Source organism: Gopherus flavomarginatus, chromosome 1, assembly GCF_025201925.1.
Source record: "Gopherus flavomarginatus isolate rGopFla2 chromosome 1, rGopFla2.mat.asm, whole genome shotgun sequence".
NCBI classification, from domain to species: Eukaryota; Metazoa; Chordata; order Testudines; family Testudinidae; genus Gopherus; species Gopherus flavomarginatus.
This window is the reverse complement of record NC_066617.1, coordinates 171,899,765-171,922,851: the sequence shown is the minus strand read 5'-3', so window position 1 is coordinate 171,922,851 and position 23,087 is coordinate 171,899,765. Positions and strand designations below refer to the sequence as shown.

Sequence of the window (23,087 nt, the reverse complement as noted above, 5' to 3'; positions counted from 1 at the left end):
TTTGAAGAAGGGGTGGGAAAGATCCTGAGGTCCCTTAAATTCAAAACAGGCTCTTGGGCATATAAAGGTTGGAGATCAGGGCTCTGGAGGAGGAGGAGGAGGAGGAGGAGGAGGAGGAACCACCCTCCCCTTTTCTCCAGCATTTTCTCTCCATGGCCCTGGGGACAGGGGGGTTTAAAAGAAATACTCAGCGCCGCAGTGACCAATAGCCGGCCACCAGCATGTCACCGCCAATAGGAGCTCACGCTGGGCCGGTGTTGCTAGGTAGAACCTTTTCCCCTTTTTCCTACTCCTCATCCTTTCCGAGCCCGGCCTCCAATTAGAGAGCTCTGAGAATGAGATGGGCGGGACACAAGAAAAAAGGGGCGGAATTCCGATCACGATAGCCAATCGACAGGAAAAACATTGACTCTGGAACCACTGATTCGCTGTTCCGAGTAAAGTGACACGGCCAACCGCCAATCCGGCTGTCAGGGCTGCGGAAGGCGGCGCGAAGTTTGAATCGGCGCTAGGAAGCTTGTCGAACTGGGGAGCGACGAATCCACACGGGGAAGCGGCGGGGCGCGGGGCGCCCCGCCATGGAGGAGCTGGAGGAGAGGCTGCGCCTCAGCAACGCGCGGTTCGTGGATTCCTTGCAGCGGATCATAGAGAAGGTGAGGCCGGGGGCGGGGCTTCGGCACCCCCCGTCGTTATGCCGGGTGTCCCGCCCCGGTAACGGCCTGGCCTGGGCCTGCCGGGAGTCGCGCGGCCCAGGCCCCGAGGCGGCTCGCGCGGGCGGGGGTGTCGCAGAACGACTCGCCGCCGATGGCTCGCTCGGGGCGGCCAGACACGCTGCTCCAGCCGCTGGCCGGGCCCCCCCCTTCCCGTCCCCCGTCATCGAAATCAGCAGCCCGGGCCGGGGGCGGGCGCTCAAAGGTGTAAGACTTTAGGCGCAACTTTGCAGTGTGGCTGTGCATAAAGTTGGGCTTCTACATCTGTCGTCAGTCGCTCAACTAGCCTGGGACTGGGTCACTTCGCAAAGGTGCTGACCCCCCCCCCCCCCCGCCAGTCCCGCGGAGGTCTGGAAAGCGCACGGGTGCGTCACCCCTGTGAGATCGGGTGCCTTTTGCTTACATCTTTAAATTTGGTTTGGGGGGTTAATTTTAGGAAGATTGTAGCTCCGGGGTATTGTATGTGGCAGCGATCTCACTGGTAACAAGCAAGTTATTGCAGCTTCCACGTTGTTGACAGGGAAAGTGGTGGCTCCCGTGGAATACATCCAGCGCCTTAGAGATGGAAATTCCCAAAGTAATTTTGTTTGGTCTTCATCTTTATTTATAAACTTTGAAAATATTTATGCAGTATTTTTTTTAAATGCCGTTGAGTTTCTTGGTAATAACATTTAGATAATGATGATGGTAAATGCTTTTTCTCATCTTGTCAGTCCCCTCTAGGCTGTATTGCCATAGGAGATCGCACCAGTAGTCCCTCTAATCAGATACTCAGTCTGTCGGTGTCCATACCCAGTTACTTCAGAGGAAGGTGGAAGAAGCCCTGTAAAGGACAGTTTCTGGATACCTTGTCCGTGGTGCACATTTACTCCTAAACACCTGTCAGTTAGTGTTTGGCTTGTGCCCTGGAAAGCAGTCTTTATAGTCTTTAAAAATGTATTTCATCTAAAGTAAAAGTGGGTATTGTCAGATTGCAGACTTTAAAATACTTTAAAGTAAAAGTCTGTGTGTGTGTGTTTCAGTCTAAACAAGCTTATGAAAATCTTTGAACTTTATGTAAAACCTCTGCTGTTAGAAATTTAACCAATAATTTCTAACTGGTAAAATGGTCTCTTTTTTTAATAGTACAATTATCCCTTTGAAGATGATATACTTGTCTCTATGGAATCATTGACTTACGATACACCCATTGGTAAGAATTCCTTAAAATAGCATTTTTCATTTTTTTTTTTCAGACTTACTACCAGTGTACAGATTTACACAAATAGGTCTGGATAATGTCTGGGCAAAAAGAATTCACTCTGTGGTCCAGATCCTACAAAAACTTCTGTATCTGCTGTAGTTTGCCCGTGGACATAGTCCCATCGAAGCCATATGTAAAATGCAATGGATGGATAATTTTTACAGGCGCTGGGTCTATGTCCATATGTAGCAATGGGTGAAGGGTAAAAGCAAGTTTCAATTTTAATCATTATTTGAACAAAAAAAAGTCATTGAGGCTCGAGAGAACAGTGATTAATACTATAATGAGTTGTAAGTCACAGACATTAGGGTAGAAGACGAATTTAAAGGAAAGAAAGTAACTGAGAAAAGAGAATGAAGGGGAGAACCCAGTAGCTGTTATGTAAAAGCTGTTGTGATGTGAATAGTTTGCAGTATCTCATTGGATGGAATAGATTGCGTTATCCTGAGAAGACTTTTTCCTCACTGTGAGAGCACATGGTTAATTCAGTTACTGTACTGAGATTGGGGGAGTACATGTTTTTCCAGGGTCTCATAAGAGTTGTCATCCGTCAGAACGGTTGCATGTATATGAGGAGATTCTAACCTAAAAGGCTGAGTTCTCTCTAAAATGTCATGTGGTCTGCAATTTAATAGGCATTATCATCTAATGATTTGAACATGTTACTTAGAGCCAAGAATTGCTCTGCTATAGCTTCCTGCCTGTCAAATGAGGATTGATACCTAAGTAAGTGCCTTAACAAGGTTAAGTTAACTATTGTACGCATATGTAGAATTCTACAAAAATACCAACTATTATCTAGTCCCAGGTCCAGAATTTAGGGTGTGCGTTTTTAAAGGCTTTTACAATTTTAATATGATTAAATATATTTAATCATGAGTTAAGGATTAGCATTGGATTTTTTGTGTTTACATTTTTGCCGCTTGGAATGTGTGAATTTGCAATGGCTGGTAATGTGTCTGATTTTTGTAACATCTATTTACACCTTATAGGAAACACTGACCTTTGAAGACTTAAACATCTGAGTTGCTGTACACTCCACATAGGCTTGGTGCATTTAATGGGACTACTTACGTATAAAGTTAGCTGCTTGCTTAGGTCTTTGTAGGATCAGGGCCATAACATGCAATGGAGCTGAGTTATGTTATTAAGGAAACTAACTTTGAATTTACTGACTGCATTCAATTTAATCTCAAACATAGAACTCCATTAAAGAAGTCATTTTCATATAAATTGCTGGCCAACACACAACGTAAATGACTTGCAGGTGCAGTTTGGTTTTGATGGTATTTTCATTGCCTCACACACACTCCTTGAATACAGAGAGATTATTCAACATAGACTTATACTGTAGTATGTAAAATGTTTGTAGTAATTTCTGTTTTGTTATATCTAGGACCACAGCTATGGGGTGATATGTCAGAAAAAAGCATTAACGAATGGAAGAAAAAATTACATAAGGTATCTAATAACTCTCTTGCATGGTATGATTTCCTTAATTTAACCTTGCTGTTCCAAAGAATATTTGTGGGATACAATCAAAGAGAAATAGTTCTCCATTTCATAGTGACAGATAAGCTCAGCGGCTGAAAAAATATTGCTGAGAGAATACAGTTTGAAGGTCTTTTAACAATACTCTTGTACCTCTTCAGTGTATCACTGTTGATTTTAAAGTATACTTGTGGTAAAATGACAGCAGTTGGCCAAGTTCTGCCCTGGGGTCCCACCTCTAGCGTTATTTACATGCATTGTTTTGTAGAGATTGAAATAAAGGAATGACAATGTCTTTGCAATCTGAGTTGTCTCTAAGGCCATGTCTACGCTATCACTTCTGTCTGTAAAATTTATGTCGCTCAGGGGTGTGAAAATACACCCCCGAATGACATAAGTTTCACTGACATAAGTTGTAGAGTACACAGCACTATGTTGGTGAGAGAGCTGACATAGCGACCGCCGCTCATTGGACATGGTTTAATTATGCCAATGAGAGAACTCTCTCCCACTGACATAGAGCAGCTACATGAAAGATCTTACAGCGGCAGAGATGCATCGATACAGCTCTGCTGCTGTAAGGTCTCTCGTGTAGGCACATGCCAGGCTCAATTCTCTTCCTCCCTTATTGTTGTGGAAATTATATTACGTGTTTCCTTTTTCCCTCTCTTTCTGCTCCACTCCAAAAACAAATATTGGCCCCTTCAGCAAATATATATTACAAACATTCGAAGAAACCAAACCTTCAGTCTTCTCCCAAATGCCTGTTCTAAAAGGTGGGCTGTGTGAAGTGTCTTGAACGTCAACAAATCTGGATTTTTTGAACTGGGTAGATTAAAGGAAAGAAGAGTGAACTTTTAGTCTTGAGGGACCCAAAGAGAATGCCCTCTCCTTAGCTCTCTGATATACCAAGGTAGCTGCAGCTTGTGTGTCTTTGATTTCAACAGTAGCAGTAAGTGTGAGAAAGTGCTTCAAGTAAGATGATCCCAGGATATTCAGTGCTTTGTAGGTCAGTAACCTCTTAGACTGCAACCAAAAGCTGTTGGGAATTGAGGTTGAATAGTACTTTACAGAATCAGGGCCCTTATAAATAAATAAGCAAAGTAAATAAGTGTCTTGCAAAATAACTTGCGCTGTTCTAAGGTTCTTCTGACTCTTCTCTTTTTTGCTTTTAATTGCAGAAGGCCACACAATGTCAAAAAACCACAGGTAAATACATGTACTGTAATTAATCTCTTCAAAAGCAAATAAAAATGCTGTATCACTATACGTGTTGTTTTAGAAATATAAATTTGTTTTTAATATGCATGCAGTATAAGACTGAAGACAGCAGATGTCTTCACTCCAGAAAATATTTTTTACAGTGGTACTACTGGACGTGTTAGTATGCCTTTTTTTAAAAAGCGTAAACGTTGTTTTTTTTAGATTATCATTAGGGCTGACAAGCAATTAAGAAAATAAATCTCGATTAATCGTGCTGTTAATAATAGAATACCATTTATTTAAATATTTTTGGATTTTTTTTTCTACATTTTCAAATGTATTGATTTCAATTACAACACAGAATACAAAGTGTACAGTGCTCACTTTATATTCATTTTTGATTACAAGTATTTACACTGTAAAAAAAACAAAAGAAATAGTATTTTTCAATTCACCTAATACAAGTACTATAGTGCAATCTTTTAATCATGAAAGTTGAATTTATAAATGTGGAATTATGTACAAAAAAACTGCATTCAAAAATAAAACAATGTAAAATTTTAGAGCCTGCAAGTCCACTCAGACCTACTTCTTGTTCAGCCAATCACTCAGACAAGTTTTTTGCATTTGCAGGAGACAATGCTGCATGCTTCTTCTTTACAATGTCACCTGAAAGTGAGAACAGGCGTTCTCTCATGGCACTGTTGTAGCCGGCGTCACAAGATATTTACGTGCCAGATACGCTAAAGATTCATATGTCCCTTCATGCTTTAACCACCATTCCGGGGGACGTGCGTCCATGCTGATGACCAGTTCTTCTTGATAACAATCCAAAGCAGTGTGGACCAGTGCATGTTCATTTTCATTGTCTGAGTCAGATGCCACCAGCAGAAGGTTGATTTTCTTTTTCGGTAGTTCGGATTCTGTAGTTTCTGCACTGAAGTGTTGCTCTTTTAAGACTTCTGAAAGCATGCTCCACACATCGTCCCTCTGAGATTTTGGAAGGCACTTCAGATTCTTAAACATTGGGTTGAGTGCTGTAGATATCTTTAGAAATCTCACATTGGTAACTTCTTTGTGTTTTGTGAAATCTGCAGTGAAAGTGTTCTTAAAATGAACAACATGTGCTGGGTCATCACCCAAGACTGCTATAACATGAAATATATGGCAGAATGCGGGTAAAACAGGGTAGGGGACATACAATTCTCCCCCAAGGAGTTCAGTTACAAATGTAATTAATGCATTATTTTTTTAGCGAGCGTCATCAGCATGGACACATGTCCTTTGGAATGATGGCCAAAGCATGCAGGGGCATATGAATGTTTAGCATATCTGGCACATAAATATCTTGCAATGCCAGCTACAAAAGTGCCATGCAAATGCCTTTTCTCACTTTCTGGGTGACATTGTAAATAAGAGGGCCCCATTATCTCCTTCAAATGTAAAAAAAACTTCTTTGTCTTAGTGATTGGTTGAACAAGAAGTAGGACTGAGTGGGCTTGTAGGCGCTAAAGTTTTACATTGTTTTGCTTTTGAGTGCAGTTATGTAACAAAAAAACTACGTTTGTAAATTGCGCTTTCATGACAGAGATTGCACTACGGAACTTGTATGAGGTGAATTGAAAAATGCTGTTTCTTTTGTTTTTACAGTGCAAATATTTATAATAAAAATAATACTTTGATTTCAATTATGACACAATACAATATATATGAAAATGTAGAGAAACATGCAAAGTATTTAATACATTTTAATTGATATTGTTTAACAGTGAGATTGAAATTGCAATTAATTGCAATTAATTTTTTTGAGTTAATCACGTGACTTAACTGCTATTAATCTACAGTCCTAAGTATCATATACATTTTTACTATGCTTTTAAATCTGAACTCTTCAAAGTGCAAATTGTTAGTGAAGGGAGGTCAGGCGAATGTTCCAAAAGGTTCAGAAATGTGGATTTAAAAAAAGCTTGAAATGAGTGCTTACGTGGTAGGTGTGGTTGGTATCATTGCTTATTAAGATTGCCCAACACTTCCTGTTATAAGACCCTGTTTTCAGTTACTTATAGCAACCAGATCTTTCACGCTGAAATTTTCCATGCTGGATGTTTGCCTCAGGCTGAGTTTTGAAAAATTTCAGCCAAATTATTCAACAGTTGCCACTCTCTGGCTGCCCAGCTCTGAAGGCAATGCAGACGTAAGGATGACTATACTGTGACATCCCCACCTCTTGCCCCCCCCAACTCCCTTTTGGGTCAGGATCCCCCAGTTTGAGAAACATTGGTCTCCCTGTGAAATCTGTATAGTATAGAATAAAAGCACACAGAAGACCAGATTTCATGGGGAGAGACCCAATTTCATGGTCTTGACTTGTTTTTCATGGCCATGACTTTGGTTGGGCCCTAGTCATCCTCATAGAGCATATTCCAGCTCAAGGCTATGCAGGCTAAGCAGGACACTCCCTCTAATGGCTGCTCTGGGCCTAGGTGCTGCTGGATACTGACAATCAGAGTGGGAAGCTTCTCTCTCCTGTGCTTGTAGGGACCCCTCCCCCCATATAGCACTCAGACAGCATGGAGGAGGAAGCAGTCCGATTTGAATGCAGAGAGAACAAAAGCTGTACAGGGGGGAAGGTAAGGAGTAAATTGGGACAAATTGTTTGGTGAAACTGGGACTGGAGGGAGTGAGGGAGTGAAGCTGGGATTGAGGATAGTGGGGGTAATGGAGACTAGGACTGGTTGGGCATAGAGATTAAGACTGGGAGGGGGTGGAGGATGGGCTTCTGGGAACTGGTTGGTTGTGCAGATGGGGTCATTGAGATTGGATGAGGAGCTGAAGGCGAGCGGGGACACTGGGACGGGCTGGTCCAGGAGACAGTCACTAAGAAACAGTGGGGGAAGAGAATAGGGGTGTGATGGGAAGAGAGATTTAGATTGTATGAGGTGGGAGACTAGGACTGACTGGACAAGAAGATTGGGACTAGGATGTGAAGCCTTAGGGGTGGAGACTTGGACTGGATAGGCAAGGAGAAAGGGCCTAGGACAAGGAGCTACAGGTGGGGAAAAGATAGGGCTGGAATAGACAGGTTGGAAGGGGATAAGGCAGAAGGGGTCAAACTTTTGGGGGGGAGGGGAAATGTGTTATATTCTGTGTTTGAAATTGAAATTAATATATTTGAAAATGTAGAAAACATCCAAAAATCTTTTAATAAATGGTATTGTTATTATTTAACAGTGCAATTAATCATGCAATTGATGTTTTTAATTGCACAATTAATCATGATTAATTTTTTTAATCGCTTGACAGCCCTAATACAAATATATAAACAAAGAGAAAAACTGGAAAATTATTTTTTTGCCTCAGAACAAAAGCAGAGAAACATCCATGCTGTCTATCCATTTTTGATAACAAGTGTAAAGTATTTCTTGCTTAGGAGGATTTAAGACTAGCATAACTAAGTTAAAAAATACTTCTGCTATAGGGATTACTTTAATAAAATGAAAAAAACAAAAACAGAAGGTGTGAAGTGTTTTTTCTTCTACCTGGCCTTGCATACAGTAAAGAAGATTAGATTTAAAAGTAGTTCAGATCAAGCCTTTAGAATACTAAAAAACAAAAACAAAAAACCCTCGAACCCAACAAATAAATTTCTTTGGCATTAATTCCAGTGCCATTAGCACATAGCAGGGCTAGGGTCAAATCCAGTGCAGAGTCATCAAACGCTATCTTTTGAAGTCTCCATTGCAGGCTGTTCAACTGTCTGAATTTCATTCCACTACCTAAGAATATGTTTTAATTACCATTCTTCCCCCTTCCCTGTCAACATATACAAGTACTATTATAAAATTAGAAAGTTAAGAGGTGTGATCAAATGACTTCAGTGGTCTTTGGATCAAGCCTACAGTTAACATACTAGAAACCTTTTTTTCAGGGAGAATTTCTATTACACCATCTGATTTATGAATACTGCTCTTGTGCTCACACCTGAGCCATATAAACAATACACTTTTTTAAACCCTCCTCCCCCATCATTTGTATGTATTTACATCAACTGAACTTGATAGTAAAGGACAAGTGTTACATTTAAAGAAAAAGGCCCTCAACCCTAAAAGATAGTTGACCCCAACATCCTTTTGTTGTGCTATCTACATTCATTCCCCATCCAAGAGTCCACCTTTAACCCAGTTTAACAATATATTAATAAAGAAAAACCTAACCAAACCAAAACCACCATGTTCAACGAACATTCAGGATGCAAGGACAAGCATCAGTAGTTGGAAAAAAATGAACACAATTACTGGCGCTGTTAAACAATAATAGAATGCTATTTATTTTAATATTTTTGGATGTTTTCTACATTTTCAAATATATTAATTTCAATTTCAACACAATACAAAGTGTACAGTGGGGGTAGGAGAACCAAGGAAGGAATGTGTTAAACTCCTGGTAGGATGATATTTCTGTAGTGTTTAACATATAGTCGAAATTTTTCCTTACCTAAATAAAAGGGATGTTTTGTTCCAGTTTCAAACAAACAAATCTCTCTGTGATGTTTAATGGATTTTGCTCTATAGGGACAAAAGCAGAAATTTGGTTGATCTGACTACCCTTGTTGCTTCCCAATAGCACAGTTAAGTTGGGGGTAATGTAACCTTGAATCAGCATTTTAAAAATAAAATATATTGCTAAAAGATATTTGCAGTGCCCTGTAGATGTGCATCATGTTCACAAAGTCTGCAAGATGTGATCCCTGGCCCAAAGAGCTTACAAGCTAAGGCCCTGATGCTGCAAACATCATAAACTCCTGTGCTTAACCTTATGCATGTGAGTAATCCCATCATCGTCTTGTTTGGTCCTCCTCCCCTTACCATTCCATATGCATTTCTCTAAGGCCTCATCCTGCCAACTTCTAGGCCTGAAATTAATCCCAGTGGGACTACTTGAATGTGTAAAATTGAACACAGTGAATAAATATTTGCAGGATCCCCATATGCCTAATTTAAGAAGCCAAAAGGTTTTTCCCTATCATAATAAAAATAAATAATGCTTTGATCTTTGACTAATCTCAGTTTATTTAGAAACAAACTTGAAGAAGTTAAAGCAAAATCAACAAATTTTGCCTTCTGCAGGAACTTTTTTTTTCCCATGTCAAACATGGATGGGTAGCTTTAGACTGTCTGGTTATACATATTTTTATTATACATAATGTTTCCATTTTTTGCAGACCAATTGCATCACATGTGCTCTGTCACGAGAAGACATAAGCACTAAAGTTTTAGTACCAGCAGATTAGAAAGAATTAGGTACAGAACTTTTATTAGGTATCCTTAGTTCTAGAGAGGAGAATCAAACTCTTGCTAATAGTGTAATAATGTCAGACTGAGTTAATTACTCTCTTCCCCCTGCCTCCGGTGCACATCAAAAGCATGTCCCATGTATAGATAGATATTAGAGGCTGTACTACTATTGAGAAACTAGATCCTGTTTTCCAATATAACAAAGAGCTATCTTTGTTTAAGATACCTATTAGTATTATTTAGTTTTGTTGCCAAAGCCAAAGGCTTTTTCTTCATATTTTCAGATTTCTTCTCAACTACTTCAAATCAGTTTTCAGTCTGCGAAATTTTAAGGACAGTATCTAGTTTAGTATCAAGAATCAAATTACCCTTGAAGAGTATTCACAGCTGTAAATACAAATTAAACAAAGTTAGCATCAGATGTAATCACCAGTTTTAAGGAAATTTGATTTTTTTTTTTTAATCAGGCTGAGTGCTTCTGGTGCACTAATAAGCTAAGGGAAAAGATGGTGGGGACTGAAGCACAAAGTAAAATCTTTCCTTGGATTCTTAAAGGAGAAAAAAGCATGGAGCACATTTTAGACTCTTTTTTTTTTTTTTATAACCACAGATGCTGTTAAGGTCTTTACATTTATTTTGCTTCTTATGAAAGAAAAATAAAATTAAAATATAGAGATGGAGACAAGTGCTCCCTTAAGCCAAGGAGGGCAAGCACAATTTGTAAAGGAAGAAACTGTTCTAAGATGGGCTTCCCAAACCATACCAGAAAGACATGAAGCACTTAAAGCAGCTCCTGAAGTAGCAGGTGGGAAAAACTTCCCTGCTACCCCTTCAAAATACACAGAAAATTGCCTCCCCTCTTCCTCTTCTCTCATGTCTCAAAGACAGTACCAGGAAGTGTAGGCAGAGAATATCCACTTTCTGGTGTCACTTGAGGGAGCACACGGGAAGAGTATAGCAGCTCAAACTGATGTGTGCGTGTGGAGTGTCGCTCCCTGGTTCAGTCATGGCACATTTGACAGTTGCAAGATGGTATTGGTGAAGCAGTCCAGGAAGGGTCAGATCTGGGAACACTAGCAAAGCTATTTTATGTAAATAGTGTTCATTTAATGCAGTGCTGTGTCTAAGGCAGGTATCTGGAGCAGGCAAAAGGCAAAATAAAAAAGTTACTTGAAACTAGACAAACGTATATTTTTGATACTCTATTTTTCTTTATGTATTACTAAAAAATGTAGCTCTAAATCATCTCCTTCCTTGCTTTCTAGCACATTTTTGGGCACTATGTAAATAATCCACACAAAGAACACGGGAGAAGGCATGCTGCATCTCATTAGAACATTATAAATGGTTTTAACAGTATTTGCAACGCGTAATCAGTAATTATTAGTTATAAGTAGAATAAATATTTATCTACCTAAAAGAGCAAATTAATGACTGTAGTGTAAGCCTTGTAAATCTTTTTTTTAAAAGAGGAATTCTTATGCTTTGACTGTAATTTCCAGTATCTATGGCATGCATTTTTTTTGGTGTGAACAACTTTAAAGAATTGAGTAAAAATGTTCAGGAACCAATGCTTATGGGAAAACTTCATAGCTAGAAGGGATTATGTAAAAGTCCAGAACTACTGGGATGACTTCTAGAGGTGAAAAGGGCAGTTTAGCACCAAACTATACTTGTTCCTCTGAAAATCTCTCCCCCTAACTTTTGAATGTTAATCATTCATTTTGGACAACTTGTATATTGTAAAGGCAGATATTACTTGTACTGTATAGAAATAGGCTCTGATCCTACAAACACTTGTCTGTGTGTTTGTATGACTTGATTTGTGTATAGTCTCAGTGAGGTTAATAGAACTACCCACATAAATAAAGTTAAGACAGTTGCTTAAGTATTGTAAGATTGGGTCCTTAGAGATTAACAGTGTTTTACAGGTAGTTTGAAGTTGTCTATTAGAGAGGCTTTTGAGTGTCTGTCTAAAAGCATCAGGTGAGATCTACAACTGATCTAATGAACATAGCTTCATTGACTTCAGTGATACTATGCCAATTTGTGGGGTGAAAATCTGACTTGGTGTGTCATTCTTCCTTTCTTTCATTCCTTTGTATGTGTGCTGAATTTGTTAAACCTTTCCGGAGTTTACTTATATAGAAAATACTTTAATTATAAATATTTATGTGTAAATGAGGAATTAGTTAAATTAGTTTCTGGATGCAAATCTAACACTTATTTGCAATATGTCCATTCTAAAAGAGAGGTCTTTTTTTCATACCTTCTAATTAAGAAACACGAAAGCAATGGATCTCTGATTTTGAAGATGAAGATTTAAAAGTACATCAGGTATGGGCACCATAAAGTTTTCTGGCAAATGTAAATGTGTTAGACACTAATGTATGACTATGTGAATATAATTACTATGTTTTTCTTTCTGCAGGATTCTATATGATTTTTATAATAGCCTAACTTAAAATAAAAGTGTGAATTATTGAATTAAATTACCATGCTGTCTAATACAGATCCTCATTTTTTCAAAAAGGTTGTATGTTTTCTTCCTTATCTACTACAGTATTCCACTTTGGTTTAGTCATTGTATATCTGAATTTTTGCAAAGTGTTTACAACAGTGCTGCATCTTCAAGAATTGTCCATATAGTTCCCCGGGTGTTGAATGCACATGCCTCCATTGTGGCTAGTTGCATCCTTTTAGAAGAGCTCTTACTGTTAGTATGTGCATGTTCCTTCATGGATTGAAACAGAATTTATTCTCATAGTTACTGTGATCATCTAATTTACTTTTTCTATCTTTAAAGCAATGGATCAATTGGCTGTGGCCTGCAGTTGTTATGGATTTTGTGCTTTACTGTATCCTTATCAGCTGTATCCCCCATCTACAATCAAGATGAGTTTGAGGCTTCATTTTATCTGTGCTGAGGCACAGTGTTTCTAATTGCATTACTTGATGCAGTGGAGTCCAGCTTATGTCAAACCCTGATCTAATGTGCCCTTGCATTTGGTGCACCCCGCGTCATACAGAAGTTAAACTAAACTGTACTACGTAGGTGTTTAGCCCTGATGTAACTGGGCCTCAAGCTTTTTAGTAAATGTTCACAGTTTAACACAAGGGTTGCAGGGGCTCCTTGCGCAGCTGCAGAGCCAATGACATTGCAGGCACAAGTTGCAAGGAAAGCTGTGGTCTTGGTGGGGAATGAGCAGAGACCCCTCCCCACCCCCAAGACCATGGGAAGGAGAGCGAGCCCCTGACTGCAAGGAGGCCACCCTGCTGCTGAAGAGCTCCTCCTCAGGGGTGGCCTCCACACTCCCAGCTGGTGAATGAGTGAGTGGGACTGTAACAGCAGGGCTGCAGAGAGCTTCCTGTGGGGCTGGGATACTGGACCCCATGGGCATAAGGTGTGGGTGAGACTTCATTTGCTAACTGCAATGGATGGATATGTTTTTCAGCCATTTCTGTGTGTCAGGTGACATCAGTGTTTACAAACGACTGAATCCTGCTAAGCTTAAGTTATCTGGCAGGCTGAGGCTTTTATGGGTAGGGTGAAGCTGGAAGCCAGTGAGCAGTATGGTCCATGGAGCAGTTATTGTCTTTTTTTCTGGTTAAAGCTCTCAACAATATTGGAAAATTATATTTGGACCCTGGTATTGGTCACCATTGTTCTAAAGTGGGGTGGGAGTTTTTTAAGCCTGTTCCTACTGTTTTTAAAAGTTTACAATAATCTTCTTTCCTCTTGTACAGGTCTGTCGCATCTTAGGCACATTTAATATGCGCGATTTCAGCTTTACACGGTCAGCAAAAACAAGAAAAAAAAAAACCCAAAAAGAGAAAAGTAACAATTTAAATACTGTTTCTGTAATGCGGGCAATTCTGCCCGCCATTACGCTCAATGTAATTTTGACTATACGCGGTTTTCGCTTTATGCACTGACTGCGGAACATAACCCAGCGTAAGACGAGACAGACCTGTACTGCACAGATTGACAGTTGTATTTTTATTTCACTTTATACAAAATGCATGTTTATATGAAAGGCTGTATAGAAATATTCTTTTGTATTATGTCTTCTGTAACTATCTTTGTCCATCATGTGATTATGTCCTCCCTACAGTGTTGTGGATATAGGAACATCCGCTGAATCCCAGCCTCTGTTTTAAATTAATCTAAAGTGAAAGAGCTATTTCTTGTGGGCTTTGAAACCTACAGAGGGGGTTGGTTTTTTTTTCCAGTTGAAGACAGGTTTTTTTAACCTTACTTATGTTTAAGGTGTTTTCCGTTGTAAACTCTGCAGGCTTTTTAAGAGTTAGTTGCTTTTGGGACGTGCTCCGTCTCAGGATCAAATGTGAAACAGTACCTGAAATTCAGTATGGCAGGCTTCATGGGTTTGCTGCATCTTTTAAGTAATGATGTTGTTTTTCTAGTTATTTGTCTCAAGTTCCTGAAACTTTTTTGTCTGTCTGCATTTTGCTGTTGTATTCAGTCCAAAGTGCATTTTTGAATTAGATAGAAAAATAGTGTTTAGATTTGTTTTACCGGAGTTCTTTAAGAACCTCATTGCAAGAAGTCAATTGAAAACCTGTAGAAAAAGCTATTTGTCTATATCAGTCTCCTTTGCGTTGAATTGTAAAAAGTTACTAAAAAAATTGACTCTGAAATTTTCTCTACTGAAACCTTTGTAGTAAACCATTAAGGGCCTCATCTGCATACATTGTGATTTATTGCCATTGGCTCCAATTATTTCATTGGGTGCAGGATCAAACCCCTACATTCTGAAGAATATTAATATAGTGTTAAGAAAACTATTTGCAGATAACCAGTCACTTTCTTTGTGTAAGTAGAGAACTTCATTTGAATCTCTCTATATTGTAATAGTATCTGCAGTAAAGTAAGTTAATCAGTCTTGCAAATTTCTGTTTTCCTGTGGCACGCAGCTGTAATTGACAGGAAAATAAGATCTCTGTTCTTTTCATTGTCCTTCTCATAATAGAGGATGAGGGAGTAAACCTTTTTTTTTTTTTCTCAGCTGGTAAACTTCCATGACCATTTTGCAAGGCAGCCTTCATATAAACACTTAAAAAAGCCTCTGTAGTTAAGTAGCCTCAAGTGTGGTACTACTTTGAAACTAGGTGGCTCTGCTCTTGATTCTACTCCAAGAATAACATTGCAATGTTGAAGATTAATTGTCTCTGCATGACACCAGATGAAATGTACTCAGTTTATAAGTATATGTTTTTTTCCTTAATTGCCAGGTCTACAAACTCAACATGGAATCTGAAGCTCAAACTGGATTTTTTTTTTGGCTCATAGATTACCTACAGTAAAGATACAGCAATCAAAATTCTTTTAGCTATTCTATTAAGCTAATCTGTCTGATCCCCATCACGATATCATTGTTGTGCTGTTTATATTGTTCCCCTGAAAATCTCTTCCCCCTAATATTTAAGAATGTTAATCATTCATTTTGGGCAACTTGTATATTTTATTGTATATTTTAAAGGCAAATAAAAAAACCGAGTACACACTAGCTTCCTCTCACGGTTATGTTGGCTCTCAGGGAATAAAAGGAGGAAAAAGTAGTAAAAAAAACCTGAGAATTCAGCTGAGAGTCAGAATAGGCTTTAGGAGCAGTTTTGTTGATTAAGATGCCATTTTGACATAGTCATTTTCACAAGACAATTGGGTTTTCCAGCAGTAACAGTGGAACTAATGGCAAAGGGAATTTGAGTAGTCCAGATTATTAGAGCTAAACTGCTACTAGTTCTTGTGACTTTGTTCATGTGTGTTTTTATTTCAAGGAACCTGCTAGGAAATCCTTTATAGACTCCTATGAAGAGATTCAAGTTGCTGACACGGGTAAGATTTCAAAAAAGTTATTATACTTGCCATTAGTATTTATTGTTTTAAAATGCATGGAGGTCCTGCTAGTTGTCATGTTTCCAAAATGGTGGGTTTAATCTGGGTCTGCTTTTTACACTCTTAATATGTTATAGCTGAAGTATTGACTAGGGACCATATGAGACGGCAACATTGCTAATGCTGACCAGTGCAATATTCGTGTTCTTGGTTAGACCCCAGCACAGAAGTGACTAGTATGGCAGGCAAGAAGAGCTCTGTGTAAGCTCGAAAGCTTGTCTCTCTCTCACCAACAGAAGTTGGTCCAATAAAAGATAGTACCTCACCCACCTTGACTCTCTAAGTCTGAAATAGGTTCGTTTGCCTCTGCCATTTCTATAAATCAAAAGGGGGAGAAAGAATGAGAGCTTGTACTGCAAAGTAGAAATGAGTGGTTTATTATTATTATTTTGTTTGGTTTGGTTGGTTTGTATCACCATAGTGCCTAAGAGGTTTGTACCAGAAAGGCATGGGAAGTAATTTTAATGGACATGCAAGTGAAGTCATTGAACGGAGCCATCATAATGTGTCTGCAAGAGAGACCAGGAATTCTGCAACTGTTCGCACTGTCTCTATTTCAAACTTTTGAAAATGTTTTGTGTTCCTGACTGACTTATTAATTGATCATGACACTTGTATTAATACTGTTGTTTTCAAATAGCTGTGTTTTGAATGGCATTACACAACTTGTATACTTCAGATGAGATTTTTTTCTATCCGTAAAAATAAGATTTGTGCCTTTGAGTAAGGCAATGTTCTACTTAAATCTCACATCACAGTGCAGCGGTAGTTATGTGTCGTGAGGGGGTCACGAGGTTATTGTAGAGAGGGTTGCGGTACTGCTACCCTTACTTCTGTACTGCTGTTGGTGGCAGTGCTGCCTTCAGAGCTGGGCAGCTGGATAGCGGCAGCTGCTGGCCAGGAGCCCAATTCTGAAGGCAGAGCTGCCACCTACAGAGCTGGGCCCTCAGTCAGCAGCCGCCACTCTGGCCACCCGGCTCTGAAGGCAGAAGTGCAGAAATAAGAGTGGCATGGTATAGTATTACCATCCTTACTTCTGCGCTGCTGCTGCTGCTGGCAGGGCACTGCCTTCAGAACTGGGCGCCTGGCCACCAGTTGCCACTCTCCAGCCACCCAGCTCTGACAGCAGCGCAGTAGTAATGGTGACAAAACCGTGCCCCCCTCCCCCTCTAAAATAACCGTGTGATCCCCCAATTTGAGAAACGCTGGTCTCCCCTGTGAAATCTGTGTAGTATAGGGTAAAATCACACAAGACCAGAATTTACCAGGGGAGACCAGATTTCACGGTCCATGATGCGTTTTTCATGTCTGTGATTTTGGTAGAGCCCTATCCATAAGCATGTCATAGCATATCTCTTAAAATGCCTCTCTGCATTTATCTATCAATGGAAAACAACTATTTCAAGATGTGACATTTCTGACAATTAAAAGGACAGTCACATTAGTTTTTTTAAGTGTCCTTATCTGTCTCTCCTCAGCATATTTGTACTCATGGGATGTTATGACTGCTGTAGCTCAGATGGTGGAAACTTCTAATAGCAATACCTGTTAAAGCATTCATGCCACCTCCTATTCGTCTGGGTTCTCTAATGTTCTGAGAGCAAGGCTTTAAAAGGGGGCATGGCACCCTCTGCAGACTCACTTCCTTCCAACTGCAGCATCAGATGGATGTAAACCTCCATTAATCTAGATCCTTCACTTAGATGATTATAGTGCTTTAGCTTTGTGTAGTTTACTGCTTTATAGTTGGTGTTAGTCTTGGCTTAAGTTTGTGATTTAAGGAAAGTTTTTTGTTCTTAATGAACTTTATAGAGACTTTGGTTCTGACTACTGGTTCCCTGGTGGTTCCAAAGGCAAAGATACTTGGCTTTAAAGTGTCTAGCAGTCTTCCAGGCATCAGATGTCCATACTGGATGATTGGTATGTCATGGAGAGAGTCATTCTTCTTCAGAATACTTTGTCTGCAGCAGGCTTACCCTGAGAGCATGCAAGGAGTGCAACAGCAGACTAAGCCCTATTGTTTCAAAAAGCTTTAATAGCTAAGCTTCTTAGATCCGACGCCACAAAGGGATCTGATGATGATGCAAAAAGACCAGTATTGATGCTGGAAAGTTTTGGTTCCCACAGGACCACGATGCGAAAAGCACTGGTTTCAGCCCTGGGATCCAGTTACAAAACTGCTTTGCAGTTGGCTCCTAAATCATCAGATTCAACTTTGAAGCACTTACTTCACAGCCCTGTGTGAGAGAGGCAGACAGGGAAACTGTCTATCTTGGTTCCAAAGAAGGGACAAATAGACTTCTGTTACCAGGACTAACAGAGAGACACACCTCAGGTCCATTAGAGCAGGATCAGAGAATAATGGATCCCAAACCAAAAGCTAGGATTTCAGATTGGCAGGGTAGATTTGATTTAAATCAAATTGATTTAAATCACTAGTCAGGAAGACTCATTTTAATCATGGTTTTCTGCATAAAAGTGCATTGTTGGTTGTTATAACCTTAATACGTATTCTTCACAACTCAGAGATAGATGTAGGTTTCATTTTTAGAAGGTACACACTATACATTTTTTAAAGTGATTTATTTTGAAAAATTTTCAAGTTAGTTTTACAGCTATATCAGAAAATGAATGACTGTTTAGTTATTTCATTTACCAAAGGTAATTGAAGCAGATATTTATGAAGTCATTGGGAGGCAAACTATCTCCAATTCCAGGGCCGCCCAGAGGGGGGGACAAGAGGGGCAATTTGTACCCGGACCCCACAGCGGCCCCCACGAGAGTTTTTCGGGGCCCCTGGAGCAGGGTCCTTCACTTGCTCCAGGGGGGCCCGGAAAACTCTTGCGGGACCAGGCCCCGGAGCTTCTTCCACTCCTGGTCTTCACCAGCGGGAGGTCCTTCCACTCCGAGGCGGACCTGCCACCGAAGTGCAGCCCGGTCTTCGGTGGTAATTCGGCACAGGGGGCCCTTCCGTTCCAGGACCCGCCGCTGAAGTGCCCTGAAGACCCGCGGCGGGGGATCCCCGCCGCCAAATTGCTGCCAAAGTCCTGGCTTCACTTTGGCGGCTGGTCCAGCTTCGGCGGCAATTTGGCGGCGAGGGTCCCCACCACAGGTCTTCGGGGCACTTCGGCGGTGGGTCCTGGAATGGAAGGGCCCCCCGCTGCCGAAGACCCCAGGCCCCCGGAATCCTCTGGGCAGCCCTGTCCAATTCAACAGGTTAATCATTAATATTTGGAGGATTTTCTTGCCATGCTGTATTAGGAGGAGAACATCACCAGACAGACATTTAAATTATTTTTTTTAACTAAAAGAACGTTATGTATTCTGGATTTTTTCTTGAATACCAAACATATAATTGTTTTGTTAAAATATTATATGTCCCTCACTTCTCACATTTATCTCCAAATTTCTTTTCCTTGTCCAGACCTATTCCGCCCCGAGCAATCTTCTATTCATTGAACTTTTTGAAACTTTTCACTTTTAAGAGAGGTAAGGGATTGACTCTGTATACAAATTTGCAGAGGTACAATAGAGTTGAGGTCTGTTATTTCTCACCGCTACATATTATTTATTTAAAAACATTTTTGCTGTTAACAAACATGTTATCTCTGGAGACACAAATCCACAGTTTGAGAACTGCAAAACTAAGCATCTCTGATGGTATCTTCTAGACTGAGCACTGAGTCCCATTGGGTAGATAGAAAGATTAACCTAAATAATCTGTACAGACGTCTGTGGAACCCCATAAGATTAGGTCCCTAATCTATGAACTATTGGAACTCATTTGCAAAACTTTTCTTAACATTACATGAATACTATAGAATTAGAATTTATAATCTGTATTCCATGATGAGATATCTTTGAGCTATAATGTGTCTTAATTAAAACTATCTTTGGATAGGTTTTTTCCTCAAAAAGCATTTTATCAAAAAAAAATCTGATTTATTTATTTTTTATTTTAAAAAAAAGTCACTGATTTTTATCCACCCTGCATATTGGTATATCTAAGGATCCCCCAGCTCAGAGGATTGCATTGGATCCAAAGAAAGTTCCTGAACTGGTGATAGCCTCATCACCAGTACTCTCAACTTCTTCTGTCATGGTTTTAGATCAAGTGCATCACATAGGTTCACAGTCAGATCATTTCCTGGATCTGCAAGATAGACTGCCTAGAAGGGAAATGGGAAAAAACCTCTTGCACTTCTCACAATTCTCCACCTAAGAAAGCAAGGTTAGAAGACTTGTTTGATGTTCCCTGAACACTGGATAGGATATTGATTGCCCACGAGTGGGAATATGCAGAGGACATTTGAAGGAAGAAAAACAGTTTACAGGTCTGTCCCATCTTACGTTGAGGTTACGTTCCGCAGTCACCGCGTAAAGTGAAAATTGCGTATAGTCAAAATTACATTGAGTGTAATGGCGGGCGGAATCGCCCACACTATAGATACAGTATTAAAGTTGTTGTTTTTCTCTCTTTTTTTGTTTGTTTTTTTTTCTTTTTGCCAACCGTGTAAAGCTGAAATTGGGCATGTTAAATGCACATAAGATGCAACAGACATGTACTTACCTCTAACTGGAGTTGTTTGAGATGGATTCTGCATATTCATGTTCCTTGCCAACTTTCCTGTCCTCTTCGGAGTCCTAATGAAATATTGACTTATGAAACCGTGGAAGGAATTAAGGCTGCAGAGGTCACCATGCCCCCTTTTAATAGTCTTGCCCTTGGAACATTTGGGAATGGACAGTGGGGTGGAGGGGCATGTGAGCTCTCTAACAGTCACTCCTGTGAGAAAGTTCCACCATTTGAGTTATACTGTCCAGCACATCCCATGAGTGTGGATGTACGTAGTCCATCTCAAAGAGTTCTGGTTACGCCATTTTTCAAAAGTGACTTAGGTGCTTCAGAGGCCAAGTCTCACTGACTTTCATTGAGATTTAAATTAAAAATATAATACAGGAACATATTTCTTCAGGATTTTGTAAAAAGTATTTTTTCAAGATGTAATTTTTTGGCCAGTTTGGTCTTCACAGTGTCAGTTTAAAATAATTCACAGAAATACAAATATATTGCATTGAGTTTGGATGAATTGGAATTTACTTAGTGTTTAACTTCAAATTGTAGATACAGAACATGAAGCTGATTTGGTTTCGATTAGAAGAAAATTTGAAAATGTTAACCTCAAGGTAAAAATAATTCTTCTTTATACCTTTTGCATTCACTTTAAGAGGTTGGATTTTTTTAATATAAAATATTTTCATGTGGATTTTTTGTAGGTGACAAGTTCTGGACTGACAGCCACAAACTCTTAATTCCTGTTCATCCACAGGTCAACTACAGCACGGCCAAAGCAAGCACTGTACTAATACAACTTTCTCCTCCTGTTCTCCACTGTGTTGCATATACACCTCTTTGTTCCTAGTGGCCAACTGTAGATGTGGGAGGGAGATTCATTTTCCCTCCTTGTTCAGACCTGAGACTGCTTACAAGGGCATTGATTAATATTAATCAAACACTTTCAGTGCAGTTGTGATCTGGAATGATACAAACGAAGCCATTTCATATAAACTGTTGTGTAGGGTTTCTAGTCCCAGAGAAGACTGTGAGGAATTTCAGAGATACCTAAACAAGCAATATCAGGGCAATATGATGGCAAATTAAGTTCAGTGTTGATACAGTGGAGGGGGGGAGAATTGAACTATTCAGAACATTTTACAGGTTTCTGAAGTTACTGTTGACTCAGGAAAGGGACAGGAGTGTCAGACAGCTCAGTGAAGACTTCACGTCAATGCACAGGAGCAGTCGAAACAGCAAATGATGTTAAGATACATAAGGAGTGGGATGGAGGATATAAATAAATGGTGTCCTCATCTGAAATATTGTATGCAGTACCAGTCACTGCTATCTCTAAAAGGATATTGCAGAATTAGTGGGTTCAGACCAAGGGCATGAAAAACTCATCTGACGAGATTAAACAGATGGGGATTGTTCACGTTAGAAAGGAGTTAAATAAGACAGGGTGGATGTGATAAAAATATATAAAATAATGAATTGTAAAGAGCAATAGATCAGGAATTAGTTTTCCTTGTCTCTTAACACAAGAACTAAGGGCCCTTTGATGACATTTGGTGTCAAAATCAATACAATGCATTATTAGACTGAAACGCCTTGTCCTCCCAAGGCTGAAGCCAAGAATTTAGCAAAATCAAAAAGAGATTGTATATGGATATCAAAACTCTCTGGAGTTGTTTTAAAAATCAAAAAGTTTGAAGGCATGTTAAATCATATGCCTCAATGCATAAGCCAGTCTTTAACTGTTAGAGACCAGGATAATACATTCCAGATGGGAGACATTCCAGAAGACTGGAGAAGGGCAAATAAGTGTCCATCTATAAAAAGGGAAATAAGGACAACCCGGGGAATTACAGACCAGTTAGCTTAACTCCTGTACCTGGAAAGATAATGGAGCAATCAATTAAGCAATCAATCAAGCAATCAATCAATTGCGAACGATACCAAGCTGGGAGGGGTTGCAAGTGCTTTGGAGGATAGGATTAAAATTCAAAATGATCTGGACAAACTGGAGAAATGGCCTGAAGTAAATAGGATGAAATTCAACAAGGACAAATGCAAAGTACTCCACTTAGGAAGGAATAGTCAGTTGCACGCATACAAAATGGGAAATGACTGCCTAGGAAGAAGAACTATGGAAAGGGATCTGGAGGTCATAGTGCATCACAAGCTAACTATGAGTCAACAGTGTAACGCTGTTGCAAAAAACACAAACATCATTCTAGGATGTATTAGCAGGAGTATTGTAAGCAAGACACGAGAAGTAATTCTTCCGTTCTACTCCGCGCTGATTAGACCTCAACTGGAGTATTGTGTCCAGTTCTGGGTGCCACATTCGAGGAAAGATGTGGACAAATTGGAGAAAGTCCAGAGAAGAGCAACAAAAATTATTAAAGGTCTAGAAAACATGACTTCTGAGGGAAGATTGAAAAAATTGGGTTTTAGTCTGGAGAAGAGAAGACTGAGAGGAGACGTAACAGTTTTCAAGTACATAAAATGTTGTTACAAGGAGGAGGGAGAAAAATTGTTCTTCTTAACCTCTGAGGATAGGACAAGAAGCAATGGCTTAAATTGCAGCAAGGGCAGTTTAGGTTGGATATTAGGAAAACTTCCTAACTGTCAGAGTGGTTAAGCACTGGAATAAATTGCCTAGGGA

At 39.7% G+C, this 23,087-nt stretch overlaps 1 protein-coding gene across 10 annotated transcripts in view; it reads left to right on the top strand.

The window, feature by feature from the left end:
- Positions 1 to 535: 535 nt before the first annotated feature.
- Positions 536 to 23,087, top strand: part of HJURP (Holliday junction recognition protein) — a 38,396-nt gene continuing 15,844 nt past the window's right edge. For 2 of the 10 annotated variants that reach the window (XM_050958083.1, XM_050958072.1), the window contains exons 1-7: positions 536 to 653; positions 1,836 to 1,902; positions 3,350 to 3,414; positions 4,626 to 4,653; positions 12,223 to 12,278; positions 15,741 to 15,798; positions 20,984 to 21,045. In XM_050958083.1, the coding sequence (XP_050814040.1) occupies positions 579 to 653; positions 1,836 to 1,902; positions 3,350 to 3,414; positions 4,626 to 4,653; positions 12,223 to 12,278; positions 15,741 to 15,798; positions 20,984 to 21,045 (411 nt within the window). In that variant the 5' untranslated portion in view covers positions 536 to 578. The other 8 variants (XM_050958124.1, XM_050958132.1, XM_050958094.1 and 5 more) reach the window with 8 other exon arrangements.